The sequence below is a fragment of the Petromyzon marinus genome, chromosome 53 (genome assembly GCF_048934315.1).
Source record: "Petromyzon marinus isolate PM22_M1 ecotype Great Lakes invasive population chromosome 53, UKy_Petmar_22M1.pri1.0, whole genome shotgun sequence".
Taxonomy (NCBI): Eukaryota; Metazoa; Chordata; class Hyperoartia; order Petromyzontiformes; family Petromyzontidae; genus Petromyzon; species Petromyzon marinus.
The window spans coordinates 6,230,293-6,258,164 of record NC_133719.1 but is presented as its reverse complement, the minus strand read 5'-3'; the positions used below and the strand labels follow the sequence as shown (position 1 = coordinate 6,258,164).

The 27,872-nt window shown below is 46.4% G+C and overlaps 2 protein-coding genes across 9 annotated transcripts in view; one reads left to right on the top strand and one right to left on the bottom strand.

The window, feature by feature from the left end:
- The window catches only part of LOC116953924 (uncharacterized), a 33,933-nt gene extending 19,946 nt beyond the window's left edge, over positions 1 to 13,987 (bottom strand). The window contains exon 1 of one of the 5 annotated variants that reach the window (XM_032974240.2): positions 13,879 to 13,987. In XM_032974240.2, the coding sequence (XP_032830131.2) occupies positions 13,879 to 13,972 (94 nt within the window). In that variant the 5' untranslated portion in view covers positions 13,973 to 13,987. The other 4 variants (XM_032974243.2, XM_032974242.2, XM_032974244.2 and 1 more) reach the window with 4 other exon arrangements.
- Positions 13,864 to 27,660, top strand: MAX (MYC associated factor X). Of its 4 annotated transcripts, none has more exons than XM_032974246.2 (5): positions 13,864 to 13,988; positions 20,216 to 20,323; positions 21,751 to 21,874; positions 22,044 to 22,142; positions 23,679 to 27,660. In XM_032974246.2, the coding sequence occupies exons 1-5, from the start codon at positions 13,953 to 13,955 to the stop codon at positions 23,852 to 23,854; spliced, it is 543 nt and encodes a 180-aa protein (XP_032830137.1). In that variant the 5' UTR covers positions 13,864 to 13,952; the 3' UTR covers positions 23,855 to 27,660. The 4 variants fall into 4 exon arrangements, with proteins under 4 accessions (XP_032830137.1, XP_032830136.1, XP_032830139.1 ...); XM_032974245.2 differs by having other exon boundaries at positions 20,216 to 20,380; XM_032974248.2 differs by lacking the exon at positions 22,044 to 22,142.
- Positions 27,661 to 27,872: the final 212 nt, after the last annotated feature.

The window sequence follows — 27,872 nt, the reverse complement described above, 5'->3', positions numbered from 1 at the left end:
CTCCCATAGCTAACAAAAGTTATTTAGGATATAATTGACAATGGGTCACACCTCCCAGTGCTGAAAAATACCTGCAAACAACTCGATTGGAGTTACGCATAGCAATAGCGCCCCCGACTGTGAACTTGGCAGGATCCTCATTAAAGGCTGTACAGAGACTCAAGGCTTGATAAACAAGCAAAACAATAAGTCATTTTCGACAGTGCAGTGTAATGCTATGCAAAATAAACAATAATTATCCCCGAAGTCACCCAGCCACATATTTTGACAGGAAACTTAGTGGTTCTGTAGATATGGGGATGTGCCAAATATATCTGATAAACATTTTTTTATACGTGGTTAACCCGGAACATAGGCAAATACCAACGAACGATTCATAATTCGTTACTGGATTACAGCGTAGATACTATGTCAATTCGAGCTACGCCCACATGATGTAATCCAAAAAACAAATGAATCATATTGGTTGTGTGAAAACACCAATGTTAAAAAGTTAAATGAAACAAACAAAAAGTCAGTTCCTGTCGCAAAATGTGCAATGCATGGGAGAACCGATTTAATACTTGGACATATAAAAAAACAAGTGAATTATGCCAAGGTCAATGGAACGGCTAGAAACAACGTGCGCATATTATGATCAGTTATTCTATTTGTTTCTAAGAACTTTTTAAATGTTTGTTTCCCCCTTTACAGCCTGTTGTCAAAACAAAGTTACATAATGCACCCCCCCCCCCCACTACTATCTGACTTTCTTGTCAAGTACAACACTTTTGCAAGGCAACATATTGCACCTCTACTTGACTTAAAGCTTTCGTGACTGCAGGAATTCATATTCTTTGGGTCTTTCGGTAAAGTCACATAGATAGGTTCAAAGAAAATAACAAAAAAACTACGTTTCGATCGCAACACAAGCGGTCGTAATCAGGAAATGGGGGTTAGCCTCTAAAGGCAAACTGTTTATAAAGGTTTAAAATGGGCGTATCCCAAGTGTCAGCAGCATGGGCGGGGTAGCTAATGTTAATGTAAGGGATTAAAAACGTTGTGCCCCAGCACGTGGGGCGGTGCTGGAAGGTGATGTGGGGCGGTGTAAGAGGTGATGGTAGTCGTGGGCAATGATGGTGCTGGTGGTGGGTTTCCACCAATTAAAAGGCTGTCTGGTAATCATTGCACCTAGCTTTATACATACACTGGTGACGGTGGAGGTTGCTGCGAGAGGTGATGGTAGTAGTGGGCAGTGATGGTCCTTGTGTTGCGATCGAAACGTCGTAGTTTTTTTGTTATTTTCTTTTAACCTTTCTACGTGACTTTACCGAAAGAACCAAAGCTGTTACTTTGCTCAAGCTGTAAAACGCCAGAAGCACGGTATACTATAGCCACATCAGCAGGTGAGTTAACAATTATCTTAAACCGAAGCGAGGGCTTCAAATTATTATTTAACAAAGGTAGCAGACCTGCAGAAGTGTTTATATAGTTACGAGGATTTTTTTGTTTTAGCTGTAAGTCACTGTAAAACATTAGAAAGTAGGCTATGGCATCAATAAACAAGCTCAATCGCTATTATGCAATATATTTTTTAACGTAGGCACGACTCAGCAGTGACTGTTGTCCGAGTCACCTGGCCACCAGGTGACTCGGACAATCCATCCTTACAACAATTTGCGTGATATGGCAATGCCACTTCAGAAAATTCTGCAACTTGAATTTCAAGAATGGATTATTTTCATCACTGTTTTTACCATCATCATTTGTATTTTTTAATGTTTTTTTTCCTCTCTCTCGTTTGTAGTTGTATTCGCTCCATAAGTCTAAATGTTCCATCAGTATATCACTGAACATTGGTATTAGAATATTAACATATCATTTGTCCAAATGTTCCCTTGCAATTCAATGAACTGTCACAATTTAGAATAGTGATTCGATTCGGTAATCATATTCATAACATTGTTGTGAATATAACATTCTGCAGCGGTTGGAGGGGTCATCTGAATTCATTACATATAGCATATATACAAAGTCAAAAAATATAATTTCTTACACTTGACTCCATGCATGTATCGTGAGCTTGAGAATCGATTTAAAATATCTGAATCGTAACACCCCTGCAGGTTAAGTGCTGAGCGTACTGAACACTAGCCAAACACTCACTCACAAATGCTATACACGACCACGGCTAAAATAAACACACCTAAACTCACAGTTAGGCCGATTCGTGCACAATAAATAAAAAGGCACCCACAAGCAGATGACAACACTGATACGCAAACACACGCGATAAAAAAAACCATGCACAATGTATGTACAGTAGATACCACAGTATAGATGACAAATTATCCAGAATACAATCCATCTCATTAGATCTCAGAAGCTAAGCAGGCTGGAGCTTGCATTGCTCAAATAGGTGACCGACCATATATAACAAATGTTAAGCGGACGTGGGGCTGTCGTTAAAAGCAGACAGCAGTCAAGCAAAATCCATCGTTGTACTCTTTATATGTTCCCAAATCTATGCTCCAAGCCTTCACCAACCCATCATGACTAGCGTGAAGTATGGACAAACAACCATCATAATCCGCACGGGGAGGCCCTCATCCAGTGGTGGATGGACAAAGGCTGAATTTTACAGCGCTCAACTAACAATATGAATACAGTTTTTTTATTGTTAGATCACCTAAGTATAAATGCGTGGCTAAACCGCCTCCACCCGCACAGACAATTAGTAAGGTTCCTCATGTAAACAAAACGTGGCAATTAGTTACTTCTTCAGCACACCGGTGTGTTGGAAAGTAAATCCACAACATTCAATTTGAGTACGACGTTTTGCTGGTAAGTACATCCAGCGTCATCGGGCGATTTTGCCAGAATTCTCCAACACACCTGTGGGCTGAAGTAGTAAATAGTTGGCACGTTTCGTTTACGTGACAAACCTTACTAAATGGCCATGTCGAGTGGTGGCAGGTTTAACAACACATTTATACTTACACAATCTAAACCAAAAAAACCTTAATTATGAATAATATTGATCGCCAAAGCCTACGTGTCAAACTAACAGTTTGAAGGCTGCAATTGCTAAAATCACTACGACTGTGTGGGATGGTGCACGTAAGCTGTCTTTCTATGGATACAGCTCATGTGCACTATCCCAGCGGTCTTGTCCGACAAAAAAATCTGAGACCCACGCTGAACTTCAGCTTCTGGCCTTTGAATCCATGTCCATGCAGAGGATGCCATGTGTTATTTCAGCACAGGGAAGCAATTTGTAAGTTTGGAATAGAATGCGGCAACACAGTGCTGTAGATGTAATCTGGAAGAAGAGGCTGTGACAGACGGGGCACGTGTGAAGGATGGAGGAGTGCGTGGGTTACCAATACAAGCAGAAAAAGTGGCACCCAGAGGTTGGTGAATCCAAATTAAGATAGAATACTGGTACGAATTGGTGGTCAATATAGCAAAAGCCGGGTGTGATGGCATCACTTGATCTCGATTAATTAAACGTGACACACCAGCAAGGATACAGGCACGGACGTTTGCAAGGCTTCTGTTAAATCTACAGACAAAACGGCTAAGATATTTGACAACAAAAAATGTAATCTTGCAGAACTGGTTTTTTTTGCAAGTACGCAATGCTGTGCATGGATACACAAAAAAAGCTTGCATGCACACAAATTGCTGGAAACATTTATAGATAACTTAAAACACATAATATACCGTGTACATTACAGCACGCACCAAGATCTATACCCAGGGCCTCCAATAGGTTTACGGAGGGCGAGGGAAGGGGCTAAAGTCCCAGGGATAAATTCTACGTAGGTACCCTCATTCAATAACGACAAAAAACAGCCCCTGCTGTAGGGTTGTCTTTGCTGTGTAAGGTACATACAGTGAGGGAAAAAAGTATTTGATCCCCTGCTGATTGTGTACGTTTGCCCACTGACAAAGAAATGATCAGTCTATCATTTTAATGGTAGGTTTATTTGAACAGTGAGAGACAGTATAACAACAAAATCCAGAAAAACGCATGTCAAAAATGTTATAAATTGATTTGCATTTTAATGAGGGAAATAAGTATTTGACCCCTCTGCAAAACATGACTTAGTACTTGGTGGCAAAACCCTTGTTGGCAATCACAGAGGTCAGACGTTTCTTGTAGTTGGCCACCAGGTTTGCACACATCTCAGGAGGGATTTTGTCCCACTCCTCTTTGCAGATCTTCTCCAAGTCATTAAGGTTTCGAGGCTGGCGTTTGGCAACTCGAACCTTCAGCTCCCTCCACAGATTTTCTAAGGGATTAAGGTCTGGAGACTGGCTAGGCCACTCCAGGACCTTAATGTGCTTCTTCTTGAGCCACTCCTTTGTTACCTTGGCCGTGTGTTTTGGGTCATTGTCATGCTGGAATACCCATCCACGACCCATTTTCAATGCCCTGGCTGAGGGAAGGAGGTTCTCACCCAAGATTTGACGGTACATGGCCCCGTCCATCGTCCCTTTGATGCGGTGAAGTTGTCCTGTCCCCTTAGCAGAAAAACACCCCCAAAGCATACTGTTTCCACCTTCATGTTTAACGGTGGGGATGGTGTTCTTGGGGTCATAGGCAGCATTCCTCCTCCTCCAAACACGGCGAGTTGAGTTGATACCAAAGAGCTCCATTTTGGTCTTATCTGACCGCAACACTTTCACCCAGTTGTCCTCTGAATCATTCAGATGTTCATTGGCAAATTTCAGACAGGCATGTATATGTGCTTTCTTGAGCTGGGGGACCTTGCGGGCGGTGCAGGATTTCAGTCCTTCACTGCGTAGTGTGTTACCAATTGTTTTCTTGGTGACTATGGTCCCAGCCGCCTTGAGATCATTGACAAGATCCTCCCGTGGAGTTCTAAGCCGATTCCTCACCGTTCTCATGATCATTGCAACTCCACGGGGTGAGATCTTGCATGGAACCCCAGGCCGAGGGAGATTGACAGTTCTTTTGTGTTTCTTCCATTTGCGAATAATCGCACCAACTGTTGTCACCTTCTCACCAAGCTGCTTAGCAATGGTCTTGAGCCCATTCCAGCCTTGTGTAGGTCTACAATCTTGTCCCTGACATCCTTGGATAGCTCTTTGGTCTTGGCCATGGTGGAGAGTTTGGAATCTGATTGATTGATTGCGTCTGTGGACAGGTGTCTTTTATACAGGTAACAAGCTGAGATTAGGAGCACTCCCTTTAAGTGTGTGCTCCTAATCTCAGCTCGTTACCTGTATAAAAGACAGCTGGGAGCCAGAAATCTTTCTGATTGAGAGGGGGTCAAATACTTATTTCCCTCATTAAAATGCAAATCAATTGATAACATTTTTGACATGCATTTTTCTGGATTTTTTTGTTGTTATTCTGTCCCTCACTGTTCAAATAAACCTATCATTAAAATTATAGACTGGTCATTTCTTTGTCAGTGGGCAAACGTACAAAATCAGCAGGGGATCAAATACTTTTTTCCCTCACCCTAGCAAATTTTCCCTTATGCCCCCCCTTTTACCTGGGTGGCCCTGACTATACACCGTACCTGAATATACAACTTAATTTTTTTGCAAAATTATGCTTTTTTCTTGCTCTTATCATTCCATAAAAATCATGCCATCAGTCATGTAAGACAATTGATATTTGTAACTCTCTCTTCGTGTGCCATCGACCACCAAGTCTGAAAAAGTGCCATGTGAGATCACAGAACCACTTAAAAATTCCCTTTAAAGGTCTCATTATTCATACTATGGTCACGCTTTTCATGAGGCCTGCAAATACATTTTGTTACATGCCAATCAAAACCATATTATATTTTTGTATTCTTAGAGCTGGAATAAACTAAGTGAAAAAAATAAACTCAATGTAAGGTTTGTCGATGCAGTCATTGGTGACCGGGCTGAGACCACCAGCTCAATTCCCCTGAGAACCCGTGTAATTTTGCATGGCTTGTCAGATAATTTCCAGGATCTTTGTGATGTCGGCAAAAATTCCAATATTTGGCCATCATGCTAATGATTACCATTGCGGTTCCATAAACTAATTTGGGAAGAAAATGCATAGAATTTGCATAACTAAAAACTATTTCTACATACAACGATGAAAACGTGTTTTAAACACTTAATTGTATGCAATTTGTACTGCTAGTACTGTGGAATGACCACTATTATTCATACTGTTCGCAATCATGGCACCAAATACTGACATAAAAATAATTATTCCAGGCATTCTCAATCGACCAATGGATGAAGGCCTACCCAAACCATGTTGCTCATGGGGTATTTTATTTTCCATACTTTACCATCCTGTTTGGCATGGGTTGAAGGGAGGGCAGGACCAGTTCTGATATCACTTGCCACTGATGCTAGTCGTGCCACGGAATCAAACTCATGGTAGCCCAGTTCACAGTGTGATGTGCTAACCACTGTACCACCGCTCCACGAACTGAAATAAATGTCTTCCACACTGTCCCTTTCATCACATGAGGTAAGTTACCACTGAAAGTAAAGCTTGAAGACAACACTGTTATTGTTATGGGAGGTATTATTATTTTTAAATGGTAATTATTGTTCTGGTCTATATGGGATGGTAGACCCAGTTGACCATTACATTGAATTTAAATACACGCCTTCTGATAGCAAATTGTATACAGTGGCACCTGGCAGCTGGTAAAATTAAAGCACGTTGGAATCAACTAGTACAAAAGCTATTAGTTGAGGTAATGACCAAGCAACATGACATAAAACAATTTTGCTACAAATATATAAAGCGCGTGCAATTGTGCAATGTAATTTTTTAATTGAATACATTAATTTGCATTGAATCAAACGTGTTATATTGTAGCCGGCTTATCTCTCGTGCTCTTTAACCTTGGCAAATTCAACAGTTTACAAGTAACCTTTGTATCTTAATACCACCAATCCAGAACGTTTTAGCGTGCATCTGTATTTACCTGCTGAATTCAAATACAGGACTCACATCGATCATGTGTTATATATGTAGAGCCCTTTTGTCAATCCGCAGGTGGATGCGGGCCTCCCCACAAGGTGCAGTTGGTCAGGGTTTTTTGACCATACTTCAACCACGCTCGTCAGTGCGATTTGATGAAGGCAGAGCGCATAATTGTTGGATCATTGTATAATACCTTGATTTATGTTTCTGCAGTATACTCTTCTGACAACATAGATCCAAAGCAGCCTACAACAATTACTGTATTATGCACAACGGTTGCCCATGCTCCTTCCAAGCTCAATCCTGCATAGTTTCTGAGATCTCGATTAGAGCTAGCACATTCTGGGTGATTGGTCATCGGGCAAGCATAACAGTGCACAGCTTTACTACATCACCATGGAGTCTGGATAGAGGCACACGGCAATCATCAAGATTGTACTGTAGGGGTGTGACGTGGGCTTGAAAATGTTAAGACCTGTGAGCAATAACTCCTCGTGTGTATGGAGTTTGCTCAGGCGATTGATTCCCTTATACGTGCAAAGCAGTCAATATGGATGGAATTGGTCAAATCAGACCTGGGGTTAATTATAATAACCATTACAACGGTATTGTTAGCTGAGATTGCAATTACATTGCCATTGAAATTAATAAAAAAAAATTGTGAACCCAGGTATGTGGTAAATATCCCAAAGTAGGCCCTCCTGAAACAGTCTTGGAACTAGGTGGCGCCTTGCTGGATATTATTTTATACACACGCACATACTTTTAAATTATTAACACACTATAGCATTTCCATATTAAAGCCTACGTGTTAAACTGTATAGCATTTCCATTTTGAACTTGCAGGCATTTGCAATGAATGTATCGCAAATGCCTCATTAGCGAAACAATTTAACACAAGTGTATATTGTACAGTGCATTTAAGCCTTATGATATTTCGCACACACATTATTGTAACAATGCACCTTTCTGGGTCACATTTATATATACAAATAGTTTTAACTGCAACATTCAGTCCACAGCCTATGCTCCTTAATGACACAACGGGACTTCATAACAACACTGTATCATGCACTGTATTCGGCGTGGTGGTGCGCAGTGAATTATAACACTTTCCTGTACTATAAACTCAAGAGAACCCGAGTTCGACTAGCGGTAACAGCTAACCTTGGCGGCGATAACTAAACCACTACCGGCCGCTCTCTCCCTTTACAAATCCACACAGACTACCACGGCATGGGAGGGCCTTCATCCCAACAGTGAACCGACAAGGGCCTGTAACATCAATACAGAATTATTACAAGCAATGTGTCCAAAATAGCCCAATCTCGCATGTGCACCCTGAAGGAAATATTACATGCATACCGTGTTGAGTATAGCTTCGGATGACAATAAGACCTAAATTTAGCGCTCCCACGACACGTGTGCATTGAGAGCCGGCGATCAGGTTCCCGGGTGCAATTGAACGAGCCACACACTCACACACACGGCAACAGTACTTGTGCTGTAACGTAATTAGTGGCCATGCTGTCATGCACTGCAACGTAACTCAAGCAGGACCAGCGGCACCGCGGTGACACTTCGCAAATGAGTCACCCACGGTGTGTCGAACACAACAAACAGAAGCAACACCGCCTGGGTGTGTTAAGACAATTCGTAAGTCCACCGAGGTCCTGCGTGAACCAAACGTCTCTGTGAATGTCTTTGTGCCAAGCATGTTTGGCCAGGTCTGTGTACCACAATTGTACATCTGCAGCCATTTGTAAAGCCACCGGTGAAAGAGGGGTCTGCCCAAGCCAAGCCGTGTGGCGGGGTCATTTTTACCATACTTCACCATCCTGGTCAGGGCGGGATGGTGACGGGTGGGGCACAGCATATGTAAGTGCATGACAGCAATTGATTTGGACGGGCTGCTGTAACCACATAGACAGAGCCTACAACGCCTGTTATGCATGGAGAATTATGGGCGGTTTTGGTCATACGCGCTAAATACATTACACACTCCATATTACTATCGGGTTTCGTGTGAAACGTTAGTGTACGCATGTCCTATTCGTAACAGGCTGCATGAAGGAAATAACTTAACCAAGTAAAAGTCGGCACACGTCTCCCTGATTTACATCATCGGTGGCCCTGACAACATCATGGGTAATTCCCGATTTTTATGACCAGAGGCAATGGCGCCAGGCAAATATTGACAATTAAAAGTTGTATAACTAACACACACACACAATGCAACTGATAATTGCATCTCGAGAAACGAGCTTTCTGGTTAGCCAAACAGCACAGTGGTGGAAATTCCACGTCCCTAGGCGCCCCGTGCCTGAAACACACAGCTGGTTTTCCACAAAGTGGGAACATCGTAGCTTCGTAAAAGGGCTTGCACTTTCTGAAACTTTCAATCCCAAATATGCTATGCGCTCGTTTAAATTTGTACGTTCCTATGGATGATTGCGGGCTCGCCAGGAGATGATCCACTATTAACTTTCCACTGTGGCATTTACTTTATAGCGTGACACAACAAAAAGACATCCAACAGGTCTCACACTATTTGTGGACATGCAACATTTCTCTGGCCAGTTTCAGGTCTAACCAGCAAGCTTTCCTTACTGTATATTTGTAGTATAGGTCATTCGGTCAAATACACTGCGCTGTGTATAATGCAACTTATACACGTCTGACACTACGTGTATAAGTTACAGTAAACCAATGGTTGAAATTCCACATTACCGTGGCGGTTGCCAGTAACCACCATTAGCGATCAAACCGCGCCTGGCTTTTGCATCAAACGTTTGGGTTACTCAACGTCACCGACCACTGCTGTAAGTCCCCACGATGATCCGCGCGGCGGCTATTTAAACAAAACACGGCGATTAAAAAAAGATATGTAACTTAAAACAATCGACGTCTTACGGCACGTAAACAACAAGCCATGCGCACTCACCACCGGGCCCCGCCATCCGAATCGCGAACTTATCCATGTGCGCGCGTGTAAGGCGGCGGCGGCGGTGGTGGTGGGAAAACAATTCAAGTTCACGACGCCGCTACCGATACCTCATGAACATTAACCTCCGACAGATGTTTAAAAAAAAAAACACGAAAAAATGTACTCCAAATAATTAAGAGATTAATACGACAAAAAGTAAACACCGAGGTCGCGGCAAACCCCCAAGCAACGAAAAAGAAATCCCGCCCCCTCCCTCCCTCTCAACTCTGCCGCGACGCGGATGTGCACAGGCCGCGGCGCGCGTTTGCATTTCGCAGCGCGGATAAGCGCGCCTCGCGACACCGCCGCCGCGCGCGGTTGGCTGCGGGGCCGCGACCGCGTGATTGGGCGGTAGCGAATCGCGGGCGGGCGCGGCTCGTGCGTCGCGTCGCTATCCGAACTGGGAAATCGGAGAGAAGGGGGTTGGGGGAGTGGGGTGATTCACCACCCTCCGTCGTGAGTTGCGGTATTCCTCCGCGCGGGAAATGTAGTCACCCGCCGCAGCGCCCCCCCCCCGCCTCGGCTGGATTAAATGCGGGCATATTTCTTTAAAAAAAAACAATGATGTAATTTAAATATTCTTTGAGTCTCGCGGTAAAGTCACGGGTATGGTTCAAAGAAAGTAACAAAAAAAACGACGACGACGTTTCGATCACAACACAAACGATCGTCGTCATTAAGGAAACGAATTCGTTCGGCACTGGTTTCGCTATTCCTCCTCGGCTGTGGTCAAATCCGCTGCTGGATGAAGGCCTCGCCGTCTCTCAGCGTTGTTACTAATCCACCTGGCACGCAAAGAGTTCGTCGGTTCTATTCCATCTCGCAGTTGAAACGAGTTTCTTGACCCAAACCTCCCCTGTCGCTATGGGCCCAGCAGTGTAAAAAGGGGGGCCAACAGGTCATCGTTACTGGCGTGTGGTGGGGGTCAAGTGCGGTGGGGTGCGGTGACCCCCACGACTTCCATCGCATCTGGCCGACGTGGAAGAGCAGGCCAAAATACCCTTATCGAGCGGAGGCTTGTCTCGCCAGCTGGGACGTGGGAAAGTCCTTGCTATTCTGCAACTTTATGTTAAAACGCACATGAAGTACTGTTATCACTCCAGCCAAGTTCCCTTTAGGGCGAATTTTTTTTCTTAGCTGGAAATGTTCGTGGATGCACTGGCACCAGCCATTGTAATGTGGAATGTCCAGATAAAATTCAGCGAAGGCCAATGGCCCAATTTCTCGTTCTGTGCACAGAGAAGACAACTTAATTTTGTTATTATTGTTGTTGTTTTTGCTACTTAAACCTTTATGGCTTAGCTATTTTTAGGCGCTTGCAGCATTGAATTTGAAAGCACAACCTGCCCCCAGGACAGGCTTGTGTCTCACGGGAGTTTGATTTCAGGCACGAGGAAATGCATTCCAGGCCGCTTATTCCAATCTCATAGCAACGAGGGTTTGAATCTTCTTGACTGACATTTAGAAACAACAGTATAAAATGTTGGCTCAGATGTCAAGAGCGCTGAAACTTTTGATGAAAGCAACTGTCCTATGAATTGAGTTGCCCCCGCCATAGGAATGTGGAATTTCCACAACTGGCTCAGGCCTGTAAACAGGAGATGATCACCGCCTTAATGTTCACTTTAGTTGGGACATCCCTTTGACCTGTGGTTAAGCCAGCCCCGCAAGCGGAATGAGTTGATGGTCTCAGCCCGGTCACCAATGACTTCACACACACACAGTGACGATAAATTAGGTTTTGCACTTAATTTAGCTAAATTGCGAATCACAGTATAACATATCGGGGTGCCTGGCATGCGCTGTTGGCCACGTGCGGTGCGAAAGAAATTCAACATACATGCATGCGATGAACACCACTCGCATATGCATAGGAAGGCGAGAAATGGAGCATGCCATGATGCCTTGAAGAGGAAAGTTAGTGCCAGCTATGATGGATCGGAAACATGAACACAGCAGCGGCTGCCCTTACAGAGACGATATGACGCATGTAGGAGGAGCGTAAGAGTAAATTTAAATCAATGATTTGTTAGATCCCTCTGCATGTGCACGTGCAAGCAGACCCACAATGTCACACCACCCCACCTGGCTGACAACAGAGTGGGCCGTCCATAAATGACGTCACGCAATTTTGGACGATTTTTGACCCCCCCCCTCCCTCGTCACACGGCGTCACAAAAAGTCAGACCCCCCCCTCAAATGACGTCACAAAGCTCTGCCCCCCCCCCCCAAATCAAACATGCTTCAAATCGTATTCTTAGTTTTTTCGGTAAAGTCACGTTGAAGAGAAACAACAAAATAATAATATATATAACAACAAAAAATTCTCACGACGTTTCGACCATAACTCAAACGGTCATCTTCAGGTGTGTTGGTTTGCATAAATTTGCAAATTATTATTATTTTGTTGTTTCTCTTCAACGTGACTTTACCGAAAAAACTAAGAATATGAATTACTGCAGTCACGAAAGCTTTAAATCAAAATTGTATGCTTCAAATCGCTTTAAACTATTGTCATTGTAGTGCGTATTTAATGTGTCGCTGCACTCTGATGTTGTAGGAGAAAACATTGATTAAAAAGTCTATTTAATGAGGTAGAACGTGTTGTCCATATTTATTTAAAGTTGAGCATTTTGATATGACGTCACATTTCTCAAACTCCCCCCCCCCCCCCCTTCGTCACACATCGTCAATGAACGTGTTGACAACTCGTATCGATTACAACAACTTCGATGGTACTGTTTCTTACTGGCCGCTTTGATGTTTTTTTGTGCTCAGCAAGTGAAAATGGAACAATTAAAAAAAATCGCCAGTGAAAAGTACGACGGGTTTTTAAAAAATATATATTTGGATGCGTTTGGAAGGCATTGCCTGCAGTCGCTAGAGGGCGATTGCTACTCCACATTCATCGCAATGTTCTTACAAAGCGATATCGCTACTGGAATTGTAAACTCAAATTAAATATCGTGGTGATATCGCGATATATCGTGCCAGTATCGCTCTACCGGTTTAGCGTTATGTACGTGAACATATTGTGGTGACATCGAAATATATCGCGACGACATATCGTTTATGTTCGTGGCGATAGTTATACATCGTGGGAATTTTCGAGCGATATCGTGTTAATTATCGCGATATATCCTGTTAATTATCGCGATATATAGTGGTAATTGTCGCGATATATCCCGTTAATAGTCGCGATATACTGTATAGTGGTAATTGTAGCGATATATCGGTAATTGTCGCGATATAGTGTTAATTATCGCGATATATCGTCTTTGATTATCGCGATAAATCGCATCATTTATCGCGATATATCGTCTTTGATTATCGCGATAAATCGCATCATTTATCGCGATATATCGTCTTTGATTATCGCGATAAATCGCATCATTTATCGCGATATATCGTCTTTGATTATCGCGATAAATCGCATCATTTATCGCGATATATCGTCTTTGATTATCGCGATAAATCGCATCATTTATCGCGATATATCGTCTTTGATTATCGCGATAAATCGCATCATTTATCGCGATATATCGTCTTTGATTATCGCGATAAATCGCATCATTTATCGCGATATATCGTCTTTGATTATCGCGATATCTCGTCTTTGATTATCGCGATATATCGCATCATTTATCGCGATATATCGCGCACTGCTCGTTGACAACACTGGGGTCCCACGCGGAACACGCGTGTCGGCGACGTCACGTGGCCGGACCCCCTCGGCCAATCACCGCGCGCTTCCGGGAGCTCGCCGAGGTCCGCGTCGACGAGACGCGAAGCCGGGAGGGTCGCGGTTCAGTCCCGGATCGCGGCGATCAACAACAACAACAACCACAACAGCAGCGTTGAGAGTAAACAACAACAACAACAACAGCAGCAGCGTTGAGAGTAAACAACAACAGCGTTGAGAGTAAACAACAACAACAACAAGAAGTACCACCGCTACTACTGCTGCCGCTCGCGTTCGAGCAGCTCCAGCAGCCACGGCCTCCCACACGCGCCGCGCCTACGATGAGCGACAATGACGACATCGAAGTGGAGTCGGATGTAAGAGGGGCGGGGGGGAGGGGGGCGAGGGGTGGGGGGCGAGGGGGGCGGGGGGGCGAGGGGGGCGGGGGGGCGAGGGGGGCGGGGGGGCGAGGGGCGGGGGGGCGAGGGGGGCGAGGGGCGGGGGGAAGGGCGAGGGGAGGGGTGCGGGGGGGAGGGGTGCGGGGGGGAGGGGTGCGGGGGGCGGGGGGTGCGAGGGGCGGGGGGGGTGCGAGGGGCGGGGGGGGGGCGAGGGGCGGGGGGGGCGAGGGGCGGAGGGGAGGGGGCGAGGGGAAGGGGGCGAGGGGAGGGGGGCGGGGGGAAGAGGGGCGGGGGGGGGGGTTGAGGAGGGTGGGCGGCATAAGGGGGGGGGGGGGCTATCGGGCAACTCCGATAATCCGCGATATAACGGATTATAAGACGTGCTCTAGGTGTGGATCATCACCGGTAGGGAATTGGAAGTGTGGAAAAAATGATTCATTGATGTTAATATGCGGGTATTTGTATTTGTGGAAAATTAGATGTGGATAATTATTGGCGGATAATTTGATATGTGGGTAATTGGATGTTGATGCTGTTTGGCGGATATTCGAATGTGTCGATATAATTGGATGTGTGGATGATTGGTCGATAATCAAAAATGTGGATAATTTTTGGCAGATAATTGTCGTGTAATGTGTTGCGGTCAGATAATTATCAGATGTGAGTAATCATTGCCATATAAACGGATGTGTGAGTCATCATTGGCATATAATCGGATGTGTGTGTAATGATTGGCATATAATCTGATGTGTGGGTAATCGGACGTGTATTATTTGAGAACACGTGTTGACGTATATATGCCAGATATTTGGGTGGGTATAATTATTGACAGATAATATTTGACGTTTAATAGGATGGGTTGTTGTTTCAGATAAACTGAAGTATGGGTAATTATGGATAAATAATCGGATGTGTTGATAAAAGTGGATAACCTTGATGTGCGATTCCTTGGAAAGACTGCACCTGTCATGGGAATGTGCAATATTCCCTGTTGACACGGAATAACATTTTTACAGACGTTTTGGTGCTGATATCGCAGCTCGGGTGGTGCTGATAGCTGAGCGTCACGTAATTATCCTAATTATGCGTCGATGCTTATTGGTGGTATTTTTATTGAACCAAGCTCTATCCCAGTGAGATCTCTCTTTCGAAAAATGTTACTGAGAAAGATTTGCCCGTTGTCTCTTAATCCCGTGATAGACAACTCCACAATGGGAGTGTCGGAAGGCCCCCGATTTGCATCCAGTGGATTGAGAAACAGCTGTGAATTATTATTATTGTATTATCTCCCTTAATGTTTTTGGACTGTCGATGTTAAACCCCGCCGATTTACACGGATGTCCATTATTTGAAGCAGTTGCCTACCATCCGGGCTGGTAACATCCTCGTTCATAGTCCACTGATGATGCCACCACTTGCTGTGGAGGCCTCAACTGCCCATGGCTTACTCTTTGGTTATTTCGGTCAAGTCACGTAGTTAGAAATAAAACAAATCGCGACGTTTCGATCGCAACACAAGCGTGACTTTACCGAAAGAACCAAAGCGTATGGATTCCTGCAGTCACGAAAGCTTCAAATCAAGACTGCCCTAGGCTTCTTGTAACGTTTACTACAAATGGACTGGACTTGGGTGCTATAAATGTCCAAACGATAAGCCACTTTGCTGAGCTATCATTTGTGGCCAGGTCACTTTTGAACAATAAGTTAATATCTCAGTGGGCTTTGTCTGGTAGGATGGGGATGGTTTCGTTGTTGTATTTGTTTGTGTTTCGATTATTTATATTCTTGGTTCTTTCGGTAAAGTCACGTAGAAGGGAAACAATAAAATAATAAAAATATAAAACAATATAAGTCACGTAGAAGGGAAACAATAAAATAAACAATATATTTTTATTATTACTTCATTGTTTCCCTGCTACGTGACTTTACCGAAAGAACCAAGAATATGAATCCCTGCAGTCACGAAAGCTTTAAATCAAAATTTCGATGATTTGTTGACCTTTCTTGCACTTTGCAATCCTATCGTGTTATTTGTATTTGTTGTTGTAACGTTCTTACCCCGTGCCCCGATTTGACATCTGTGAACAAAAGAGCTTCATAGCTATTCTTCGGATCTTTCGGTAAAGTCGCGTAGATGGTTCAAAGAAAATAACCAAAAACTACGACGTTTCGATCACAACACAAGCGATCGTCATCAGGATTGCTTGTGTTGTGATCGAAACGTCGTCGTAGAATATGAATTCCTGCAGTCACCAAAGCTTTAAGTCAAGCTTTATAGCTCATCGGATTCCTCCAGTTATAAATGCATCTTCCGAGTATGGTAGTTTTTGAAATTGAGCGTCGTGGGGCAGCCGCTGGCTTCGGCACTGGGGTGTTGTGGCCACGTTATTGTCACGGACAGAGAGACAGATAAAAGGCCTACGCGTCTCTGTGTACGTGAATACAAACAAGGAAGGGAGGCCACACACACACAAACGCGCGGATTGCGTGAAAGAGCCGCTTGCCGGTGACGTAATGTTTTCAGCAGCTATAGATACCCCATGGGAAGGACGCCTGTGTACACGTGCAGTATTGTACACGTGCAGTATTGCAAACGTCTCTTGCACTGCCTTATACCGCACGTGGTGTGTCAATGGGGGGGTGGGGGCTTGTAATGTGGACTCCTAAAAGTTCACGACACATCACATGCTGTTGATGTGCGCGTGTATGTGGGGTGGGCTGGGCTGGGCTGGTGGAGGAGCGGCGATGCAGGCGGCTAGCTCGTTGCACTATGAACTCGGCCACCACGAGTTCGGCCACCACGTGTTCGGCCACCACGAGTTCTATTGCTGATCACAGCCGACATCGGTGTTCAGTGACATCTGAGCTGGTCGTACGGAGCATCCCTGCCCCCACCACACTTCACCAATCCCGCACAGGCCAGCGTGGTGGTGGTGGTGAAGTATGGTCAGGCTCTTCATCCAGCAGTGGATTGACAAGGGGCTTTAGTTTTCATTGTTAATGTATGGACGTGCACCAGATTGCTGCCACGAGAGGCTGGCACAGTCACCACAATGTCCCAACAGTTTGTGTTGCCCATTGTGGCCGTTCTGGGGTAGTGAATGGTTTCACCCCCCGTGTAGAGTATCGGGCTAGATATTATCACATCTGAAATATAAGCACAGCTTTCACATAAGCAACGCATCTTTACGTAACACCGGTGGCAGGAAGGAAAAGGCAAATTTTTGATAAGAGCACGTTACGGATATAAGTAAACAGCAACTACCATGATAACCCTCATGAAGCAGTAAAAAAACTCGGCCTTGAATGAGTACCTGGTGCATTGTGTAAACATCGCCACTGGGGAGACAAAGGCGGCCAGGCGTGGTGCTGGACACCCACCCCCTCGTGTGCCGTGTCGGCCTTCATAGGTGCTCGCTAACAGCACTTGCCGCAACAGTCTGTTCAGGCTATATGGGGGATCTTTGTCTTTGTGCGATTGTTAATGGTGCATTTTTATTGTTCACACGCATGTAGTCTGTATGTTCCTGTCACTTCCACAGCATACTGTGCTCGCGTCTGTTGTGTTCACGGTTGAAAATGTGTACAGTCATGCTTCCCCTAAGCAAGTTGTTGTTTTGGAACAGCTGACCAGCCACTGCAGCTGACATCACCACCGGTCTTTGATTTGCGTGATCCTCGCGACAGGTTTGATGGGAAAACCCAGTGTAACAAAAAAAAAACTAAAATCCCGCACACTGTGTCAAAATAGTTGGTTCTTAACTCCCAGACCGTTTGTGAAATCTTCTATTGAATTACTAACCGTTCAGGTTCTCATTCCTTCAAAACTAATGGAGAGACAGAGAGCTCCGTGTCAGAATAACGTGGACATTTTGGCCACTGTCTCAGCAAGCACATTTTGTTGTTAATAACCGAAAAGAAGTGACATTCATTACGTTCACTTCTTGGCCATGTCTTCCAGATTCGTGTTATCGTTTATATATATATTTTTTATGTTATCGTTCATAATATTTCGGCTGGAAAATCCCTTGAGGTGAAACGTCTCATTAGCAACGGTGTCCACGGGGGGCGTCCGTTGACACACGCACGTAGCAAATGTGAGCATTTGTTAATTAACCAAGGTGACCTCGACCTAGTTTCAACTTCACAGAATCATCGGCAAGGTGCGGCCTCGTGAACACGCCTCACCGTGGCGGCGAGGCGTGTTCACTGGAGGTCGTGGGTTCGATCCCGATGCTGACGCCTGTATTTTTGGAGTTAGCATGCTCTCTCTCCCCGTGGTCGCGTGAATATTTATCCGGGTCCTCCGGTTTTTCCCTCCACATTTAAAATCAACGTGCGTTTAGAGCATTTGCCTGCTACAAATTTCCACGTGATGAGCCACTTCGTTGAGCTATCATTTGTGGCCAGGTCGCTTCTGAAAGAGAGCTGCGTAGCTCAGTGAGCCTTATCTGCTAAAATTAAAAAATATATATTAAATATTTTTTTACGTTTTAAATTGATGCTTTGACAGAAACGTCCACTCGTGAACGTTTTAGTAACCCTCGCTGAATTTTGACTTAAAGCTTTCATGACTGCAGGGATTCATATTCTTGGTTCTTTTGGTAAAGTCATGTAGAAGGGAAACAATAAAATAATAAAAATATAAAACAATAAAATTCTCACGACGTTTCGACTGCAACACAAGCAATCATCATCAGGTGTGAAAACCACAGCAAGAAAATTTGAAAAAAGTGGCGGTTATTTTTAACGTTAGCACCACGGAGAGCGATTTAACAGTTTGTTCAGATGGACGAGTTAAATATTGTTGAATCGCAGGGCCGTGAGAGATGGCTGTAGCTCGGGAAGGCCTTCATCCAGCTGTGGAATGATCACGGCTGATGATGATGATAGTGACGATGTTGTCCGAGTTCAAAAGATCAGATTTTATTCAGAGCAAACGTCTGGTTATGAGTTAAGTGCTCTGCCACAGAACTGTGGTGTCTACTGTGGAAAGAGAAAACGAGTGGTGGACAAAGCACACTGGCCGTACCCATAACCCCTGTTTACAAGAGCCAACAAGACCACAGCCCTATAACTCCAAAATCTCTAACCCTATCCACACGTATCCTTGCAAACTCTCGCCATATCTCTGTATGTGTATATATTGAACTTCTTTCACACCGTACGGAGCCAACCACGCTAATCGGAGTTGCAGTTAAGCCAACATATCACTAAGTCTGGCCAGACTCGGCATTCTCCTCACCCCGAGCCAAATTAACCAACCAGGCCCCGTATCTAACGCTTGCCACACTTGCCAACCAGACCGTTGCTCTACTCAACATTGAACAGCGCTAGCCAAGCGTGCCCTATCCCTAACAATCCAAAATAGCCAACCATATCCTACACCTATCCGTAACCACACGAGCCAAGCAGTCCCTAACCCTGACCAAACTTGCCAACAGACCCAAAACGAGCCCTGTCCCTAACTCTAACTCGACCCCTGTCGTTTAACTCGTCTTACTTTTTTCTTTCGATTTACTTTGCTCTCTGAGTGTTCACTGCCGCCCGGCCAGATTACACGTCCGTTTGCGTGCGTGTGTGTCCGTTTGTGTGCGTGTCGAGCGCCGTGTTAAGTAACGCACGCTTGCGCTGCGGGTGTGACCACTGCTCAGCAACTGCTCTGCTATGAGTGGGATGCCGCTGCCCTTTGGCATTAGAAGCCGATTTGGACCACTAATTTACACATGTACACGTGCGCTTGTGTGCGCGCGTGTATATGGGTTGCGAGTTCGAGCGGCCAATGCCAGTGACGAATATCTGAGCCGGCCCTGGGCCCTCCCATAGGTTGATGTGGCCTTAAATGATTATCTCGTGCGGTGTGTAAAGGTGACCGTGCATGGTGCTAACCACACTTCTCCGTTGTGTGCTGTGCTGGCCTTCATAAGGTGCTCACTAACAGTTCTTGCCACAACAGTTTGTTTCAGGCTCTACGGGCGATCTTCGTTGTCTTTTATTCATAGGTGCTGCTCGCACTTGCCCCAACGGTCCATAACCGGCTCGGCTATATGGGGGTTCTTTGTCTTCGTACTACACGCACACGTAGCCACCACCACCCACGCACAATCTGTAACACGCGCAAACAGCCTGCAACCGCATGCACATGCGCCGCGGTTACGTCACACCGCCACTCAGCGGCTAATGGCGGCTGTCGTCTGTCCATACAGGCGGACAAGCGTGCCCACCACAATGCCCTGGAGCGCAAGCGGAGAGACCACATCAAGGACAGCTTCCACAGCCTCAGGGACTCGGTGCCCTCGCTGCAGGGAGAGAAGGTTTGCTCGCACGCAGGATCGCTTGGGGGCCGCCGGTCGGGGGGGGTCGGCAGTCAGGTGGGTGACGGGCGAGGCAGAGACACACTCTCGCCGTGACACTACGACACGCTTATGTACGTTATCACCTCTTCGTCGTCATCGTCGTCGTCGGCCTCGGTCAGTCCACTGCTGGATGAAAGCGCCGCCGCTGCCGTCGTCGCCATCTCTCGCAGTTGTGCGATGCGACAGTCGAGTCGGCATCCTCGTGTGCGCGTGCCCGAGCTGATTTTCATTGCTTCATCTCAGCACTGGGCGTCCCCTTGGAAGCGTTACGTTCCCTAGCCATCGTTCTTTCATTATCCCTTGGTCGTGATCGTCTGCCATCATCCCTTCCAGCGACGTGTGTCTTGTCCATCCCAACTTGCTATCCTTTACAGTTCGAATGATGTCCGGTCTCTTTAGTCTAATGTCGTAATCTCAGGTGCGTTTCCTGTCTCTCAGTGTAATTCCACGAACGCAATCCTCTCACACTGCGGAATCGGTGAGCTGTGGATCAGAAGCGTGGACAGTAACAAAGAGAATGGAACAAAAGCTGGAAAGCGTACTAATAAGCATGGAGAGTTGGGTGCTTGGAATTACACTGAACGACAGAAAGAGGAACACATGTATCCGAGAACATATACAAGTTAAAGAATACATTTTCACCATTAAGTCAACTTAAAAAAAAATTAACAGGTAATGCCCACTGAGCTATTAGCTTATTTTTCAGTAGTGACCTGGCCACAAATAATAGCTCAACGACGTGGCTTATTGTATGGACATTTATAGCAGCCAAATACTCTAAACGCATGTTGATTCTAAATGTGGAGGGAAAAACCAGAGGACCCGGTGAAAAATCCACACGACCACGGGGAGAACATGCAAACTCCAGGCATACAAAGCGTCAGGGTCAGGATCGAACTCACGACCTCCTGTGTGCCAGGTCAGGTAGTTAACATCACCGCCACCGCGGCTTGGGCAGGACCTGTCACTGGAAGGCGATGATGGCCGGTGGTGAGAATAAAGACAGTGCCAGCCAAAGGATGGAACGCACCGAGAGGAGAACGAAATAGTCATGAAATAAGTTTGTGTGAGGGTGGATTGCTGTTCCATTGCACGAGCATGATAGATGGTGATGCCTTGGTGAGGCCTTTATCCAGTAGTGGATTGATTATGGTTGATGATGATGATGGTAATCCATGTAGGATTTGAGTTCCCGGTGATGTCACCGAAACGCTGTCTGTATATTCGCCAAAGTATCCCGACTGCCGGGCCAAAAGATTCGTAAGCCGCTCGCCATGAATAAAAAAAAACTTGGCCCGGTGTCGCTGGGGTCTTAGCCAGACTGTACGCATGACCTGTCGCACTGACCCCCCCCCCCCGCTCCCCCTGTGTGCCACAATTGGCAGGCGTCCCGTGCGCAAATCCTCAACAAAGCAACGGAGTACATCCAGTACATGAGACGGAAAAACCACGCCCACCAGCAGGACATCGACGACCTCAAGAGACAGAACAACCTCCTTGAGCAGCAGGGTGAGTAACGCTGCTGACTCGGGGGGGGGTGGGGGGCCCTCACTCACGGCCGTTTCCCCGCCTAGCTCTCCGACGTTTTGGTTTTCATTTGTGGGTTTTAACCACGGTATATTTTTTTTGGCACGATTGTCTTTGACGTTTCACTCCTCGTTGCTGGGACCTTCTTCAGTTTCTCAGTTCCCCAAGAAGCTCCCAGCACGTGGAGTGAAACGTCGGACATCGTGCCAAACAATGCACGGAGCAACCCAAACACGTATCGGAGAGAAGGGTGAGTATCCAGGCCCCGCGTGGTCGTTCCACCAGATCGTTGCCGTGCATCACGGAATCATTTTTGGAAGTGGCGACGTGATATAGGCACGTGTTCACTTACCCTGCCCAGCCGTTTTGATGCATAATCACAAGTCTGGCTCACCATTTTAATTGAGAAACAGTTCGTGATCTCTCTCGTTTTCATAGCATCGTTGACATCGATTATTTTCCTTCTTATTTGTACAGGTTTTGTTCGTGGTCTTAACCTAAATGTAAAGCCAACCTCTCAATTGCGTGAATATTAATTTGGTCTCGAACGTACAATTCGATGCGCGCATCCTGAACCCATCGCGATCTATTCCAAACGATGAAATGATGTGTCGTTGCATGCCCGGTCTTGAGCAGTGTTAATTTAGTCAACATTTTTTCATATTGTGTTGACAAGTCTCAGTCCAGTCGATAACATGTGGAAGATCAGTCAAGTCTTCATCGGCGGATTCAATTTAATCATTCGCTTCATGTGGTCTACTCAAAAAATATTGGTGTGTGGGGTGCACAATTTTTCTATCCCCAATACAGACAGTCGATTAACTCGGTCTTTCTTTTATTTACCTGTATAGCCAATTGCCATGTTTGGTCTTACTCGGCTCGCTCGGTCTCACAAATTAGTTCAGCCTTCGTCTGTTAATTATATATTCTTTTCCGTGTCCACAAGGTTAATGTACTTATGCATGTTGAACTTCTGCCACAATCGTACGTAGTCAACCGTCCTAATCGGAGGTGTGGGAAGTCACGCTTTTCTGATCTTCGCTGGGCCATCATAGTCGTCGTCGTGCTGGACTGTTGATCTCCACTGTTGCTAGTTTAGCTTTGGCGGCAGGGTGGCGCGGTAGGAACGCTCACGCCTGGACAGCGAGGAGGGCCTGCGTTCAATTGAACCTCATGGCAGGACCCCCCGGGGTCCCATAAGCCACCAGCTCTCGCGTAAACTGCGTTGCGACGTCATTTTATGTCTGTTGAAGGTGAACGATACGGCAATCTATTCCTCTCGACGAGCTCTACACGATGCTCTAATCAAAGTTTAAAAGTTTTGTTTCTTCTGCGCATTCGTCCTCACTGCGCTTGGACGACATGACAACAGAATGATCCGCGCCAGGTGGGTCATAGCGTTTACGTGCGCGGTGGGACAGAGTCGCCAAAAATAAATTAATTACGATTTTGACTTCCGTTTATTCGGGAAACCGGGGTCCCGCCATAAGGTTCAATTCCTGACTCGGGGTGCTCTCCTGTGCAGCATTTGTATATTATATCCCCTTGTTCTGCATGATATTCTCTGGTAGTCTCCATAGCTAAAAAAAAAACAATGTCATTGGTGTGGGGCCATACGTCCCCAATGCAGCAACCCTCATGAAAAAGAGTCTTCGGGCTCGGCTTGGCTTTCCTTGGTAAATAATTATTATTATTCCAAAAAGTTAAATTATCACCGCTTTTTGACGTTGGCTTTGTTCGGCCGCGCCGTCCGTGCGTCGCCTTTTGCCGATTGGCGCGGCGGCAGTGCGCGTGCTTGAGAAGGTGAAGGCCTCGCAGTCGACCACGTTCCCGGCCTCCTCCGCAACCGGCGACGGCGCGCGCTTCACCAACTCCAAGGGCGGCACCGTCTCCGCCTTTGACGGCGGCTCCGGCTCCAGCTCCGAGTCCGAGGGGGAGGTGCCGCAGGCCGCCACCGCCTGAGCCCCGAGCGACCCCCCCCGACCTCCGCGACCGACCGACCACCGCGACCACTCGCTGCCGCCGGGCAAGCGTCGTCCTGACGCGGCGTCTCTGCGTCGGGGGTTGCCCCGCGGCCGCCAGTCCCGAAGCCCCGACGATCGCTTTTTTTTGCCTCCGGCACGGCGGCACCCGCTCCCTCTACCCGTCGACCCGCGCTGGACCAATGCGGGCCGGGTCCGGTCGGTTGGTTTGGCGGTCAGAGCGATTCGGTTTTGCACGCGTGGACGACGGCCGTCGGGATTCGTGCGACGTTAACGCAGACGCCCGACGCCCGCTGTAAAAGCGGTCCCGCTATTCAGAACGCCGCGAATGTGGGGGGTCAACGATACCTGCGACTTGACCCTCCTTGCGTTCCTACATTTACGCAGGTCTGCCTTACGAAGGAGTAGACGACCCCTCATGCCCCTTTTTCACCGACACGTCCAAGCGGAGGCAGCACAGAGCCAATCACCGTACGGTGGATTTCCACCGGCTGCTTATCAAGCCAAGCCAGAACCAAACTCTGCTACACTGCCTCTCATGAACCATCTGAATCTGGCTCAGGACTGGGCAGGGCTAGGGGCTAATGACACATTCAATGCATCTAACATCAAGCCTAAATTTGATTAATTGCAAGTTTGTATGTGAGAGTGTGTATCTACGTGTTGTATGGGGAGCAGTAGTGTAGTGGTTGGCGCGATGTGCTACGAACCTGGCGACCAAAGTTCGATGCCCGCTCACGGCCAACACCAGTGACAATTATCTGAACCGGTCCTGGGCCTCCCCTAAGGTTGACTCAGACGGTGCAGTGTGTAAAAACATCGCCACTAGGGAGACAAAAGCGGCCGGGCTTGGTGCTGGCGACCCACCCGCTCGTGTGCCATTCCGGCCTTCGTAGGTGCTCGCGAACAGCACTTGCCCCAACAGTCTGGTCAGGCTCTATGGGGGATATTTGTCTTTTTTTATATCTATGCGTGTGAATTTAAAGCGTCACTGTCACCCAAATGCGCCTCGACGTTACACATTGTGTGTGACGTCGGTAAAGCACGGCTCTGCTTATTTGCGGTGGAAAAACAACTTGGTGCACATTGACCCGTGACGGCCATGCTCAGCACAGCCCCTGGCGGGGCTCCGATGTGTGAGCAGAAAAGAGGGTGTCAGTGAGCTGTGATCTGGTTAATTAAATTAAATTCATTGCATTTATCTGTATTTAAGAGCATATCCCATGTGCAGACAGGACACCTCCGATTCGCGCGGTTGGCTCCGTACGATGATAAAGAAGTTCAACATGCGTACATAATGGACAGAATAGCCCTTGAAAATATATTACCGCACTGCGTTGTTGGCATAATGGAGGATTCGACGGCAACAGGTCTGTGTAGTTTATTTACTTTTAAACAGGGTCAAACGTAGCTGATCTGGGTTTAATTGTCACTTGTGAACTCACGGCAGAAGTGGGATATACATTGTGCCGTGAGCGGGCTTAACGAGCGCGGACGTTAAGACCGGGCAGGTTTACAAAGAGAGCGAAGCCGCTACGTGAACGCGCAGCTCCTGTCAGCAGGCGGCACCTGTATAGGATAAAATAAATCACGACGTTTCGGGCGCAACACACCTGATGATGGACGCTTGTGTTGCGCCCGAAAGAACCAAAGAGTATGGATTCCTGCGGTCACGAAAGCTTCAAATCAAGAATGTATAGAATTGTGAGCTCAGTCCCATGCAATTAAACTAAATAACTATTAAACTATATTTATTTCACCAGGTAAGGCCCATTGAGCTCTATAGCTCTTTTTAGAAGCGACCTGGCCATAAATGATAGCTCAACGACGGCCTATGTGGAAATTTATAGCAGGTGAATACTCTAAATGCATGTTTCTAAGTGTGGATGGAAACACCGGGGGACCCAGAGAAAAATCCATGCGACCACAGGGAGAGACATGCAGACTCAAAATATACAGGAGGCGTCAGGGTCGGGATCGTACCCGCAAACTCCTGTATACCAGGCGAGGTGGTTAACATCTTATAGCCACCGTTAACATCTTAAACGCCACTGTTGGTGAAAGAGCTTCCACTAGATAGAGCTCTCGGAAGCCCCTCCAGAGGGTACCTGGCCACTCGTTCATGCTGGCCTAATGTCTCGGCGGAGGTTGAAGTACCCACACTTTACCGCAAATAATTGCGACGTGCTGATTGGCTGTGATTCACATTATTCCGTTCCCAAGGCCGCCACTGAGAAGCCAGGAGCCCAGCACCCGGTGTTGTGCGAGTTTAGCGCGAGAGTGAATAAACGGACTTTGACATTGCATGTTCATTCTTTGAACTTGATAATTGAGTCTCATGACTCTTACAGGAGAGTCCTGCCCGCGAGATGGACCGATTCTTTTGTTGTTGCTATTCTTGAGTGCGTTGAGTTGTGACGTAAGTGCCCAGAGAATACTTTAAAGTTTTGCACGGGTAGCCTCCAATAATGATGACGCCCAGTGCTTCATCTTTGCGTGATCCACCAACCGCCATCTCCAAGTCACTGGATTACACTCGCGCATCGTTGCTACAAAACCCAGCATTTCTTAACTGAAATTCACACGTGCGGGTTTCTGCGGTGACGTGGTTCCGCGCATAACGCAACCGTCTGTCAGAAACAGTTTCACTGTCATCATCGTAATCATCAGCCATGATCAAAACCACTGCTGGACATATGTATGCTGAACTTCTTTTGCACCGTACGTAGCCAACAGTGCTAATCGGAGGTGGATGAAGGCCTTCCCAAGCCGTCGCCATCCCTCATTTTAACTGCGATGTATTAATCCACTTGGCACCTACACCCGAGCCGATTTCACTCTTCCATCTCCGCAGTGGACGTGTTCACAGACGCGACGGCAAAACACGGCGAGTCCGTTGCACTCATCAGTTTAGAGTGTGCGCAAGGTCGATCAACAATCTGTGTTGGGGTGAACCCACCCCGAGTAGCCTAGAAACACATGGTTCCTCCAGTTGATCATGTCTCTGCTCGAGAACTACGATTGCCACCTGCACCTAATGTTTCCCAGGATTGTGCTCTCTTTGAAGTAGCCGTCCTGCAAAATCGCCCAAGTCTTTTATTGTAATAATACACCACTCAAGACGATGTATTTATGTAGAACTTCCTCAACTCTTGCGAGATATTACGAGATATTTTTATCCCCGTTTTTTTTTTTTTTGCACATCAGAGGTGGCTGCCCTAACCCTTAGAACGCAGGTCTGGGACGTATCAACACTTGCCATCATGGCCTAGCCACCACGTCATCTATGATCGCCGCACGTCGATGCGAAGGACCTTCGTGGTTGTTTTTAATTGAACTTGAACACATGCCCCTTTTAAGTACCGGTGTGGCGGGGGTGTGCCGGAGACGGCATATGCTTGTCTTGTAAAATTTCCGTTTAATTGTAATTTCCGTTAATTTATGTATATTTTCTCCTCGCGAGCAGAGTTTTGCATTCGCCAGTTGGGTCGCCGAGGAGTCGGTTGAAAAGTTTGCCGTCGGGTGGAGTTCGGCCGAGTGAAGAAAGAAAAAAAATGTTTTAAATTATTTCAAGTAGCGGTCGTCGTCGCGTGCGTCCGACGTTGGGTCGTACGGTCGACGATTGTGATCGCTAAAAAGTGGGCAAAGTGTCCCATACCTGGCCACGCCTGCTAAAAAGCGATGGTCGACTCGGAAGGCGGCGATTTCGCTATTGTAAATGCACACAACGCGACATGATGACACGATATTCAAATTTCAATAAAAAACGATTTATGTAATTTGCAATGACTTTTTTTTTGGCTTTGTTTTCCTTCTGGACTGATCCACAAGGCCACCTGGGCTGATTGCGTCTGATGGCTGGTGGCTACAGCAGGGATTTTTTTTCTCACATTTCAACAGGCTCACTGTGAACCAAATGCAAAGGACCTTAAACTACATGATTGAACTTCACATAAATACGTACCTTAAATCGAGTTTGAGTTCATACGCAGTGGCGT

Bases quoted from the DNA above. Each gene is read 5' to 3' on its own strand.
- MAX (XM_032974245.2), top strand. From the start codon at position 13,953: ATGAGCGACAATGACGACATCGAAGTGGAGTCGGAT. The intron at 20,381-21,750 runs GTGGGTGACGGG...CACAATTGGCAG, and splicing joins CGGGGGGGGTCGGCAGTCAG to GCGTCCCGTGCGCAAATCCT. The intron at 22,143-23,678 runs GTGAGTATCCAG...GCGCGGCGGCAG, and splicing joins AACACGTATCGGAGAGAAGG to TGCGCGTGCTTGAGAAGGTG.